This window comes from Telmatherina bonti, assembly GCF_933228915.1.
Source record: "Telmatherina bonti genome assembly, chromosome: 22".
In the NCBI taxonomy this organism is placed as follows: Eukaryota; Metazoa; Chordata; class Actinopteri; order Atheriniformes; family Telmatherinidae; genus Telmatherina; species Telmatherina bonti.
The window spans coordinates 1,868,614-1,882,403 of record NC_136631.1 but is presented as its reverse complement, the minus strand read 5'-3'; the positions used below and the strand labels follow the sequence as shown (position 1 = coordinate 1,882,403).

The 13,790-nt window shown below is 46.1% G+C and overlaps 1 protein-coding gene across 1 annotated transcript in view; it reads right to left on the bottom strand.

Annotated features, from left to right (window-relative positions):
- Window positions 1–787: 787 nt before the first annotated feature.
- The window catches only part of gabra2a (gamma-aminobutyric acid type A receptor subunit alpha2a), a gene marked incomplete at its 3' end in the record, with an annotated part of 67,049 nt that continues 54,046 nt past the window's right edge, over window positions 788–13,790 (bottom strand). The window contains exon 8 of the mRNA XM_079261956.1: window positions 788–1,090. Coding sequence (XP_079118082.1) covers window positions 788–1,090 — 303 coding nt within the window. The remainder of the gene's footprint in view (window positions 1,091–13,790) is intronic.

The window sequence follows — 13,790 nt, the reverse complement described above, 5'->3', positions numbered from 1 at the left end:
ATAGCGATGTGTAGAAATCTCACATGTCTGCATTCAGACATCTGGGATCTGATTAGTTAGAACACACTCTTCCTTTAAGAGGGTTACAGCTAACAACAGATATTTCTTGTTTAGAATAACATAGATTAAGTGCAGACAATTTATGCCCTTATGCGAGGGTAAAAGGATGGTTCAGCCCGGGACTCAGGTAGAGCATTCCAGACTTCTGCCCCGTCGGACCTCTGGACTGTCTCTCCAAATTGCAATTTGTGTTATTCTGTACTTTATTTTCTGTTCAATAAACTTTGTAATCTTTTTCACTTCAGAACCAGACTCCTCGTCATTGACAGACTTTTTCCCACAACACCTGGAAAAGCCTTTTATAGATATGTTGCTAGCATCAGATTTGTCATTGGCTCATATTTACATCAGATAACAAAATGCCTGTTTTATCATCTCACACGATGTTTATTTTCTCCTGGGAATGTGACATGATGGGATTCTGGTTTTGTATCAGTTGTAGATTATTACAGTGATGTCAGTAATACTTTGATATAAAACAACAGTTTTCGTCTCAGCTACATGAAGCAGGTGTTTCCAGCAGGTAACTTTCTGCTCAGAAGGTGCACAGTGATCTTTTAAAAAAGGTGATAAACAACACAATGTTACTCTGGGAAGGGCAATATTCTGATAAAACCGTCAAAATATCACCATGTGTAATATTCTACTATCAGATGTTTGATGTCCAATAATGACCCCCAGTCTGGAAGGAACTACCTGACTGGGGAGCCAGCAGGTAAAAAGCAGCTCATTTTGATTGGTCCATGTCATTGATGATTAGCTCCCTGTTCAGGTATGTGGCCCAGTAGACCAGGTTGAAGCTCCCAAACAGAACGGGGAACATGATGCGTGAGATGCGGTCGATCTTGCTCACACTGTTGAAGGTCTTCTTGTTCTGCACCGGCTTGGTTTCCGCAGAGCTTTGACTGGGATTGCTCAGGGAACACTTGGAGATGGTGGGAAGAACAGAGTCTTTGGTGATATTAGGAGCATAATTTGCCACAGCAACAGCATAGGCGTTGTTCTTCTTTATGACAGCTGCTTCCTTTTTCTGCAGGAAGGGCACAAAGTTAGAGAACTGAAATCAGATAGGAACAGATTCCTGTCAGAAGTTATCTATTTACCAGCCGATAACACCTGTTACCTCTTACATTACCTGATTACAACATCACTCTCATTAGATCATCATCGTCACAATCCTGATCACATCATCATCCTCATGACATTACCACCATCCTAAACACATTATCATCATCATTTTGATCGCGTCATCACCACCCTGACCTAGTCCTTCTGATGACATCGTCACCATTTTGACCTCATCTCCAGTTTGTCATCATCCGGGTGTTTTTGGGAAGGAGATAGTTTTTCCATTCTGTGCTTGGTGGTTTTTACTTCCAGATCTTCCATAAAGAAACTGCTCATGATGGCCAACAGCCAATCCTTCATTCTGTCAGCAGTTTTTGCTTCTGAATCTGAAAGGTATGGATATGGCAACGAAATGTAGGAGGCAGGATGTGTTTGGCCTTGTTCTTGCTAAGGCCTTCCTTTACAAGTGTGATGTTAACAGAGAGTGTTGTGTGATGATATATGCTGATGAAGATACATCATGTGAAATGAAGATCTAATCTGTTTCTAGTTTTGTGTTTTAGTTCTTGTTCCAGTTTGTTTGTGTTTTTGCAGTACTGGTCGTTAAGACTTAGGACAGGTTGGAATATCTTAACCAGCCCTTTTGACAGGTTCGTGTGACAGAACCGATGCTATCTTCTATCAGGCCTCATGCAGTGACCTTTTTATGAATTATTTGGTGTGCCATAAATCCTGAGGATGATGATTGTAGTTGATTTTAAGTGTTTGTACATGTCCTCTTTGTTCCAATAGAGGTTTGATCAGAGCTTTTAACTTCCTTTGCTTCAGTGGGATCTTGTTTGACCGTTTCATATGCGCTCGCCAAACAGTTTCAGTCTGGGTTTTGTAAGTTTCTCTGAATATTCCATCCATCCATCCATCTTCTGCCGCTTATCCGGGGTCGGGTCGCGGGGGCAGCAGCCTAAGCAGGGAAGCCCAGACTTCCCTCTCCCCAGCCACATTTGCCAACTCTGCGGGGGGGATCCCGAGGCGTTCCCAGGCCAGCCGAGAGATATAATCCCTCCAGCGTGTCCTGGGTCTTCCCCGGGGTCTCCTCCCAGAGGGACGTGCCTGGAACACCTCACCAGGGAGGTCCAGGAGGCATCCTGACCAGATGCCCGAGCCACCTCAACTGGTTCCTCTCGATGCGGAGGAGCAGCGGCTCTACTCTGTTCTCCTCCCGGATGACCGAGCTCCTCACCCTATCTCTAAGGGAGAGCCCGGCCACCCTGCGGAGGAAACTCATTTCAGCCGCCTGTATACGAGATCTCCTTCTTTCGGTCACGACCCACAGCTCATGACCATAGGTGAGGGTAGGAACGTAGATCGACTGGTAAATCGAGAGCTTCGCCTTCTGGCTCAGCTCCTTCTTCACCACGACAGACCGGCGCAGAGTCCGCATTACTGCAGACGCCGCACCGATCCGTCTGTCGATCTCACGCTCCATCCTTCCCTCACTCGTGAACAAGACCCCGAGATATTTAAACTCCTCCACTTGAGGCAGGACCTGACTCCCGACCCGGAGAGGGCAATCCACCCTATTCCGGCTGAGGACCATGGTCTCAGATTTGGAGGTGCTGATTCTCATCCCAGCCGCTTCACACTCGGCCGCGAATCGCTCAAGCGAGAGCTGGAGATCACGACCAGATGAAGCCAACAGGACCACGTCATCTGCAAAAAGCAGGGACCCAATCCTGAGGCCACCAAGCCGGATCCCCTCAACACCTCGGCTGCACCTAGAAATTCTGTCCATATAAGTTATGAACAGAATCGGTGATAAAGGGCAGCCTTGGCGGAGTCCAACTCTCACCGCAAACGAATCCGACTTACTACCGGCAATGTGGACCAAGCTCTGACACCTGTCGTACAGGGACCGGACAGCTCGTACAAGGGGGTCCGGTACCCCATACTCCCGGAGTACCCCCCACAGGAGCCCCCGGGGGACACGGTCGAATGCCTTCTCCAGGTCCACAAAGCACATGTAGACTGGTTGGGCAAACTCCCATGCCCCCTCCAGGACCCCAAAGAGGGTATAGAGCTGGTCCACTGTTCCGCGACCAGGACGAAAACCACACTGCTCCTCCTCAATCCGGGATTCGACTATCCGGCGGACCCTCCTCTCCAGGACCCCTGAATAGACCTTACCAGGGAGGCTGAGGAGTGTGATTCCCCTGTAATTGGAACACACCCTCCGGTCCCCCTTCTTAAAAAGGGGGACCACCACCCCAGTCTGCCAATCCAGCGGTACTGCCCCCGATGTCCACGCGATGCTGCAGAGGCGTGTCAGCCAGGACAGCCCCACAGCATCCAGAGCCTTAAGGAACTCCGGGCGGATCTCATCCACCCCCGGGGCCTTGCCGCCAAGGAGCTTTTTGACCACCTCAGCGACTTCAGCCCCAGAGATAGGAGAGTCCACCCCTGAGTCCACCAGCTCTGCTTCCTCATCGGAAGACGTGTTGGTAGGATTGAGGAGGTCTTCGAAGTATTCCCTCCACTGACCCACAACGCCCCGAGTTGAGGCCAGCAGCTCCCATCTCCACTGTACACAGTGTTGATGGAGCACTGCTTCCCCCTCCTGAGCCGCCGGATGGTGGACCAGAATCTCCTCGAAGCCGTCCGGAAGTCTTTCTCCATGGCCTCGCCGAACTCCTCCCATGCCAGAGTTTTTGCTTCGGCGACAGCCGAAGCCGCATGCCGCTTAGCCCGTCGGTACCCATCAGCTGCCTCCAGAGTCCCACAGGCCAAGAAGTCCCGATAGGACTCCTTCTTCAGCTTGACGGCATCCCTCACTGCTGGTGTCCACCAACGAGTCCTGGGATTACCGCCACGACAGGCACCAACTACCTTACAGCCACAGCTCCGGCTGGCCGCCTCAGCAATAGAGACACGGAACACAGCCCATTCAGACTCAATGTCCCCCGCCTCACTCGGGACATGGTTGAAGCTCTGCTGAAGGTGGGAGTTGAAGCTCGCTCTGACGGGGGACTCAGCCAGACGTTCCCAGCAGACCCTCACAACACGTTTGGGCCTGCCAGATCTGACCGGCTTCCTCCCCCACCATCTGAGCCAACTCACCACCAGGTGGTGATCAGTTGAAGCTCCGCCCCCCTCTTCACCCGAGTGTCCAAGGCATGTGGCCGCAGGTCCGACGATACGACTACAAAATCCATCATGGAACTGCGGCCCAGGGAATCCTGATGCCAGGTGTACATATGGACACTCTTATGCTGGAACATGGTGTTCGTTATGCACAATCCATGACGATCACAGAAGTCCAATAACAAAACACCATTTGGGTTCAGAGGGGGGGGGACCATGCCTCCCAATCACTCCCCTCCAGGTCTCACTGTCATTGCCCACGTGAGCATTGAAGTCCCCCAGCCGAACAATGGAGTCCCCAGAAGGAGCACCCTCCAGCACTCCCTCCAAGGACTCCAGAAAGGGTGGGTACTCTGAACTGCTGTTCGGTGCATAAGCACAGACAACAGTCAGGACCCGTCCCCCCACCCGGAGGCGGAGGGAAACTACCCTTTCATCCACCGGGGTAAACCCCAACGTACGTTCTCTGAATATTGTTGTTAGTAATGGTTTTGTTCATTTTTAGAGTGCTTATTGCCTTATTTCCCTTCTTGGACGTTGCTTTCTGGAAATTTTGCAGCTTTAGAATCCTTCTATATTTTGGCAAGTCGGTTCTGTTGCATCCGGAGAGCAACAAGTTCAAGGGGATTGAAGGGGCTGTAGAAAGGGCACCATCAGCCGCAACGAGGTGGCATTGTGCTGTTCACTGGCAGCAGGAGTGGGCAATCACACTGATTTGCCCACTGGGCCATGCCTCCAGGAATACACTAGCTGTTAAGGACACATCACGATAGACATCAGGTGAAAACTGAAGTGACAGATGAAACATGTCAAAAAGATAAAAGCGGAGGAATTTGTTGAATATATGCAAATTCATATATGAATATGTGTGTGTGTGTAGTCATACATTTGTTTATACATATATGTATATAAAAGTATATGTATGTGTATGTCAGTTTCTTTTTTTGTGTGTCTTGTCCAGCATTGAAACAGCAGAATGATGGTCTGGATGCTGTATTCTGCTGAGCAAATTTACTTTGCTAAGGGGAGCATTACTAGTATAATGCTTTATTGATTTTCTAAATTATTATTCTATTTCTCTATGTATTTTGCATAATTGTGTGTAATGCAGCGTTTGTACTGCTGGATCGGACCGGCAAGGATAGAAGAGAGACAGAAAGAGAAAGAAAAAGAAAAACACACATATGCATTTGCCTGGATAAACAGATATACAGACACACAAATACACAAACAAGCCAACCTTAGATTCATATTCCCCATGCAGAGGACTGATCCATCAACTGCCAGGAGCACCAAAAACTGACTCATTCATTATCCCAACCGCTGAGTCCAATTCAGGGTGGCTGGAAGCTGGAGCCTATCCCAGCTGTCTTTGGGCGAAAGGCTGGGTACACCCTGGACAGCTTGCCAGTCCATCGCAGGGACGCACAGAGACACACAACCACTCACACTTATGAAATTAAATTAAATTAAATTAAATTAAAAACACTTTATTAATCCCCAAAGGGAAATATTGTAGTATATAATAATAATAACTAAAGGAGGTCTTGTTCCGGAGGCTGATGGCTGCTGGCAGGAATGATCTTCTGTATCTTTCAGTCTTACATGGGACCTGAAGAAGCCTCTCACTGAACACACTTTGTTGTTTCATCACTGTGTTGTGGAGAGGGTGTGAAGAATCCTCCATCATCTTCATCAGCTTGTGCAGCATTCTTCTTTGGACAATCAGCTCCAGCGGCTCCAGAGTTACTCCAAGCACAGAAGCAGCTTTCTGGATCAGTTTGTTGATTCTCTTCAAGTCTCTGGTTCTGATGCTACTACTCCAGCAGATGCTGCAAAGCTGACTGCACTCTCCACAACAGACTTATAGAAGATATGCAACATCTTGGTGCAGACGTTAAACCATCTCAGCTTCCTTAAGAAGTACAGTCTGCTCTGACCTTTCTTGTAGATGTAGTCAGTGTTGCATTTCCAGTCCAGTTTGTTGTCCAGCTGAACTCCAAGATACTTGTATTCCTCCACCACCTCCACCTCCTCTCCCAGGATGGAAACAGTGCTTTGTTTATTCTTCTTCCTCCTGAAGTCAACAATCATCTCTTTTGTTTTGCTGCTATTTAATATGAGATGATTGTCACCGCAGCATTTAACAAACTGACTGACCAGTTCTCTGTACTCTGCTTCTTGTCCATCCCTGATACACCCCACAACTGCAGAGTCATCAGAGTATTTCTGCAGATGACAGGACTCAGAGTTGTACTGGAAGTCTGAGGTGTACAGAGTGAAGAGGAATGGCCAGAGTACAGTTCCTTGTGGTGCACCAGTGCTGCTGACCTCCATCTTAGACACACAACCTTTCAGTCTCACAAACTGGGGTCTGTTTGTGAGGTAGTCATAGATCCAGGTGGTTGTGGAGGTATCCACCTGGAATTTATGGAGCTTCTCACATAACAAAGCAGGCTGAATGGTATTAAAAGCACTGAGAAATGAAAGAACATGACCCTCAGAGTGCTGCCTGAATGGTCCAGATGAGAGTGTGCTCTCTGGAGCAGGTATATGATGGCATCTTCAACCCCATCATCAATGTTGATGATGAACAGGACAGTTAACCATTGCCTTTAACTCTATATTAAGTTCAATTGGATTTTCCTAAAATGTCCACAGATCGACTCATTCTCATCGTCACACTCTGGATCTTCTTCTGACATGTGGCATCAAAAGTGATCAACTAACAGTTTTTCCTCATAACCCTGTTCTGTCTGATCATTTAATAACTTTAGAGTTTACTTTACTTGACTACACAAGGGCTGAGAAGAAAATTCATTTTAGTCGATGTTTGTCAGATAGTGTTGTTAACAAATGTAAGAAGTCTATTTCAGCAGTATTTCCTCCAACACCATGTGTTAACCTGACAGGAAACACCCATCCGAGCTTTACTCCAACACAGGTCCATGAATGTGTTGCTAGAATGACAGCTTTAATGCGTATAACACTAGATAATGTTGCTCCTCTAAAGAAGAAGAGAACCAGTCAGAAGAAGCGGCCCGGTGGTTTAATTCCCAGCTTCAAGCTTTAAAACAGACATCAAGACGTTTGGAAAGAAAATGGCGTTCATCTGGCTTAGAAGAGTGTCACATAGTCTGGAAAGAAAGTTTAATAGTGTATAAAAAGCCTTGCGTGTGGCTAGAACAGCTTATTATTCATCATTGATAGAGGAGAAGAAGAACAACCCCAGGTTTCTCTTCAGCACTGGAACCAGACTGACTAAGAGCCATAGTGCCGTTGAGCCATCTATTCCTTTCAACCTCAGCTGTGACGACTTTATGAGTTTCTTTGGAAACAAAATAGTTTCTATCAGGAAGGAAATCAGTAATAACCTGAACACTACTAATGTTATTTCATCTGCAGCAGCCTTAGAGACGTCTTTAGAAGCTGATGGTCATTTGGACCGTTTCTTGCCTGTACAGCTCTCCGAGTTAAGCCTGTTCCATCCTCCACAAGAAGCCAGAACTTTTTCCTTGTTCTCGAGGCTCCGAGAAGAAAATGGCGTCATTTTGTTCTCGCGGACGTGTTTGAGGACAGTTCTTGACACACCGGGCTGCAGAACTTTTTTCTTGTGGGGCCCCAAGAAGTATGGTGTGATTGGTCGGACATGTGAGGTGGGTGTGGTTAACACAGAGAAAGCAGGAAGTGGAGTTGCTGCTTCCGTGTGTTTCCTGTTGCCGGAAAAACGGATTGTTTTGATAAAACAGCTGATCGAGGTGGTGAGAAAGTACCAACATTTTTACATTAAAACACTCGGACCCAGCCGCGTGCACGACCCGCCCCGCCGCGTGCACGATCCGCCCCGCCGCGTGCACGATCCGCCCCGCCGCGGACGAAGCTTAAATATGAAACTAGAAAATCACGCGGAGAGCAGAAACCTCCGCCAAGCACAATGTTAAAGAATCCTTTTAAAACATTCCTGGATCCAAACGGTGATCCGGATCACCTCCAGAATTTAATCACTTCTTCATTTTTACATTTGCAACAACTCTTTATAAAAATCCCTCCATAACCTTTTAAGTTATCTTGAGCGAAAAGACGCCGGGAAAACAACCCCCTCGGCGGAGATAACAACCGGGTTATCCCTCCCCGCTGCAGACCTGCTTCTCCTGGAGGATGGATGGACCTGCCGAACAAAATGTTTTTTCTTGTTCTTGCAGCCTCGAGAACAAGAACTCAGTTCTTGTTTCTCGTGGAGGATGGAACAGGCTTTAACCAACATAATAGCTTCATCTAAACCTTCAACCTGTGTTTTAGACCCCATCCCAACCAGATTATTCAAGGAAATATGTTTCTTAATCAATACATCTGTACTGGACCTGATCAATACATCTCTATTAATAGGATATGGACCTCAATATGTTAAGACAGCTGTAATTAAACCGTTGCTTAAAACTAACTCTGGATCCAGGAGTTTTAGCTAATTATAGACAAATATCTAATCTCCCCTTCTGGTCTAAAATTCTCAGTTTCAACCCAACTATGTTCCTATCTGAGCAGAACCAACGTGAAGAGTTCCAGTCAGGATTTAGAGCTCATCATAGCACAGAGACAGCACTGGTGAAAGTCTAATGATCTTCTCGTGGCCTCAGATAAAGGACTTCTGTCTGGACTCATTCTTTTAGATCTCAGTGCTGCATTCGACACTATTGATCACAATATTCTGCTACAGAGGCTGGAACATGTTATTGGGATTAAAGGGACCGCATTAGACTGGTTCCAGTCAGATTTATCTGATAGATTTCAGTTTGTAAATGTAAATGATGAGTCTTCCTCACACACCAGGGTAAGTCATGGAGTTCCTCAGGGTTCTGTACTTGGACCAATACTTTTCACATTATACATGCTTCCCTTAGGAAATATCATCAGGCAGCATGGTATAAATTTTCATTGCTATGCGGATGACACTCAGATCTACCTCTCCATGAAGCCAGATGAAACCAATCAGTTTCTTAGATTACAAAGATGTCTTACAGACATCAAGACCTGGATGACTCTGAATTTTCTCCTTTTAAACTCAGACAAGACAGAGGTCGTTATCTTCGGGCTGAAAAACTTAGAACAAAATGATCCAGTTATATAATTAATCTGGATGGCATTAATCTGGCCTCCAGTACCACTGTGAGAAACCTTGGAGTCATTATTGACCAGGACTTGTCTTTTAGCTCACATGTAAAACAGGTTTCTAGAACCGCCTTCTTCCACCTGCGTAATATTGCAAAAATTAGGAGCATCTTGTCTCAGAAAGAAGCAGAAAAATGAGTCCATGCCTTTATTACTTCCAGACTGGATTACTGCAAGTCCTTATTTATGGGTTGTCCCAAATATGGCCTGAAAAGTCTCCAGCTGATCCAAAATGCTGCAGCGAGGGTTCTGATGAGGACTAGCAGGAGAGATCATGTTTCACCAGTTTTAGCCTCTCTACACTGGCTCCCTGTTAAATCCAGGATCAAGTTTAAAATTCTTCTCCTCACATATAAAGCTCTCCATGACCAAGCTCCATTGTACATAAAAGATCTTATAGTTCCATATATTCCAAATAGAGCACTTGGCTCTCAGACTGCAGGTTTACTGGTGGTTCCCAGAGTCTCAAAGAGTCCTATGGGAGGAAGGGCCTTTAGCTATCAGGCTCCTCTCTTATGGAACCAGCTCCCACCGTGGGTTCAGGAGGCAGACTCCCTCCACACCTTTAAGATGGAGCTGAAAACCTTCCTTTTCCATGATTCTTATAGTTAGGATATGAGCATCTCCTGAGTTGGAGTCTGCATGTACGGGACCCAACTGTCCAGGTTCTGCTCATTGCTCTTATAGTTATGGGTAGTCTAGCCATTCAATTCAATTCAACTTTATTTATATAGCATCAAATCACGGCAATGCCATCTGAAGACGCTTTACAGACAGAGAGGAAAACATAATGAAGGCCAATTCATAACAGCCTATATAAGGAAACCAACAGATTGAGTTGAGTCCAACTCAGTCTCCCATCCTGAGCAAGCACACTGGCGACAGTGGGAAGGAAAAAACTCCCTTTTAACAGGAAGGAAACCTCCGGCAGAACCCGGCTCAGGACAGGCAGCCATCTGCCTCTGCTGTGTGGGGGGAAGAGGACAGAAAGACAACAGACAACAGGAACTGCTACTCCCGGCCAGGGAGACCTGCTGAGACAGGAGACATACATGTTAATGATGCAGCACTGTTATGGGGGGGGGGGGGGATAAAAGAGAGAGATAAAGAGAAAGAAGCTCAGTGTATCAGGAAATGTCCCTCAGCAGTCTAAACCTATAGCAGCATAACTAAGGGATGCTAACCATCCCTAGCTATAGGACTTATCAAAAAGATAAGTCTTCAGCCTAGTCTTAAAGGTGGGGAGGGTGTCTGCTTCCCTAACACTAACTGGGAGCTTATTCCATAAGAGAGGGGCCTGATAACCCAAGGCTCTGCCTCCTGCTCGGCTCTTTGAGACTCTAGGAACCACAAGTAAGCCTGCAGTCTGCGAACGAAGTACTCTGCTTGGTATATAAGGAACAATGAGGTCTTTGATATATAGTGGTGCCTGGTTGTGGAGGGCTTTATATGTAAGGACAAGGATTTTAAATTCTATTCTAGATTCAACAGGCAGCCAATGAAGAGAGGCTAAAACTGGAGAAATATGATCTCTCCTGCTGGTTCTGGTCAGGACTCTGGCTGCAGAATTCTGGATCAGCTGAAGGCTTTTCAGGGCATATTTAGGACAGCCCAGTAATAGAGAGTTACAGTAATCTAGTCTCGAAGTAACAAAAGCGTGAACCAGTTTTTCTGCATCACTCTGAGACAGAATGTCCCTAATTTTGGCTATATTACGTAAATGAAAGAAGGCTGTTTTAGTAACCTGCTTAATATGTGGGCCAAAGGACAGGTCAGGGTCAAATATTACTCCAAGGTTTCTCACTGTAGCACTGGAAGCTAAAGTAATGCCATCCAGGTTCATTACAAAACTGGAAAATTTAGCTCTTGAGTTTTTCAGATCCAACGAGAATTACTTCAGTCTTATCTGAGTTTGAGAGGAGAAAATTTCTAGACATCCAAGTCTTTATGTCTATGAGACAATTTTATAGCCTATCGGGCTGATTTGTTTCATCTGGTTTAAAGGATAAGTATATCTGAGTATCATCTGCATAACAATGAAAGTTTATTCCATGCTGTCTAATAATTTTGCCTAAAGGGAGCATATATAGCGTGAAGAATATTGGTCCAAGTACAGAACCTTGAGGAACTCCATGACTTACTGTAGTTTGGGAGGAGGACTTGTCATTTACATGAACGAACTGAAGTCTATCAGATAAATATGATTTAAACCAGCTTAACGCTGTACCTGTAATTCCAACCACCTGTTCTAGTCTTTGTAACAGAATGTTATGATCGACTGTATCAAATGCAGCACTAAGATCAAGCAAGATAAGTACAGACACAAGTCCTTTGTCTGGATCCAGAGATTGCTTTTTAAGTAAAAGCTTGATTACAGCAGTTTTAAATGATTGTGGTACATATCCTGTCACTAAAGACATATTGATAAGATTTAGTAGTGATGTATTAATTAAAGGGAAAATGTCCTTAAAGAGGCTCGTTGGGAGAGGGTCTAAGATACAGGTGGATGGTTTAGATGAAGCTATTATTTTAGTTAATTCAGAGGGTTGGACAGGACAGAAACTATTTAGACACAAGTCAGATCCTGGTTCTAAGGATGCTTCGGAGACCACAACAGGCTCAACATTATAGGTAGAAGGAAGAGTATTGTCAATTTGATCTCTAATAGTATCAATTTTATTCCTGAAAAAATACATGAAATCATCACAGCTAAGTGAGAAAGGAATACATGGCTCCACAGCGCTCCGGCTCCTAGTAAGCCTGGCTACAGTGCTGAAAAGAAACCGAGGGTTGTTCTTGTTTTCCTCTATCAATGATGAATAATAAGCTGTTCTTGCCGTACGTAAGGCTTTTTTGTATACGATTAAACTTTCTTTCCAGGTTAAGTGAGACTCCTCTAGTCCTGATGATCGCCATCTGTTTTCCAAACGCCTTGACGCCTGTTTTAGAGCTCGAAGATGGGAATTAAACCAGGGAGCCTTCATAATCTTACCTAATTTCTTCTTCTTTAGGGGAGCAACATTATCCAAGGTAGTACGCATTGAAGCTGTTATAGTATCAGCATGTTGATCAATCTGAGCAGGAGTAAGGCTTAAAGGGGGACTCTCAGTCATGCTAACACATGGTAGAGTCTAGCCATCCATTACTTATGTAGCAATGGAGATGTTACCTGATGCACTGAGAAGTAACTCGCTCTATTTCTCTAATATATTAATGTATAAATATATGACAATATTGCCGTCTCTAACTTATTTCTCCTTTTTTCCGCAGGTCTTCCTGAATAAGTGCAGTTGTACATGTTGATCTGTCTTTCCTGTCCTCTCCACCCCAACCAGTCGAGGCAGATGGCTGCCCTCCCTGAGCCGGGTTCTGCCGGAGGTTTTCTTCCTGTTAAAGGGGAGTTTTTTCCTTCCCACTGTCGCCTCGTGCAGCTCAGGATGGGGGATTGGATCCAAGTCATGAATGGATGCAATCAGTTGGTTTCTATTATAGGATATGTATGAATTGGCTTGAAATGATGTGTATTTAAAGTGTCCTGTGGCAACATTGTTGTGAAATGGCGCTGTACAAATAAAGTTGACTTGAAAAAAATCAAGATAGCAAGTCAGAGCCACTACAATTTGCTGCCATCAGATGGCACAATCTAGAAATGGGCATATTATACATACTATGGGCAATTTACAATAACCAAACTCCACACAGCCCAAGCCAAGGATTGAACCAGGGACCTTTTTGCTGTGAGGTTACAGTGCTAACCACTATGCCACTGTGCAGCCTGCACCAAAATAATGTGATCCCGCCCACACATGCAGGCCAGGAGAACCCTGAGACCCGGGCAGCTGGCAACCAGCCCCACAAACCCCAACCGCTCCACTTCGGAGCCAGCCATGCGCCCACTCAGGAGGCGGCCCCCCAGCCAGAGTCACCGGCTGCCCAGGGCAGACAGAGAGTAGGCCCCCATGGAGCCCGAAAGCAGCCCCCGACGTCCCCTAGGAAGATGGCACAGCCCACACCTACAGAGAGCCAGGAACCCCAGATTCCAACCGAGCAACAGCCAGGCCGCACCCCAATGCACCAGCCACGCTCCCCAGGCACCAAGACCCCCCCAAACACACTGTCTAAGACAGTACTCCTCCCCCACCTGAAATGCCCCCGTCGGCAAAGCCCGGGAAATAGGGGCGCAGAAGAACCCACTAATAATTATGAAGTGTGCATTATTTGCAATTAATATTGAGGGGAAGTAACCCCACCGTGTTGGGAGAGGGACCGCCTAAGCAGCCCCACCCACCGTACACTGCATGGCCCGCCCCCCAAAAACGTGTCCAGGAGTTGTCAGTGTTTTTGTGTTGTGATGACTA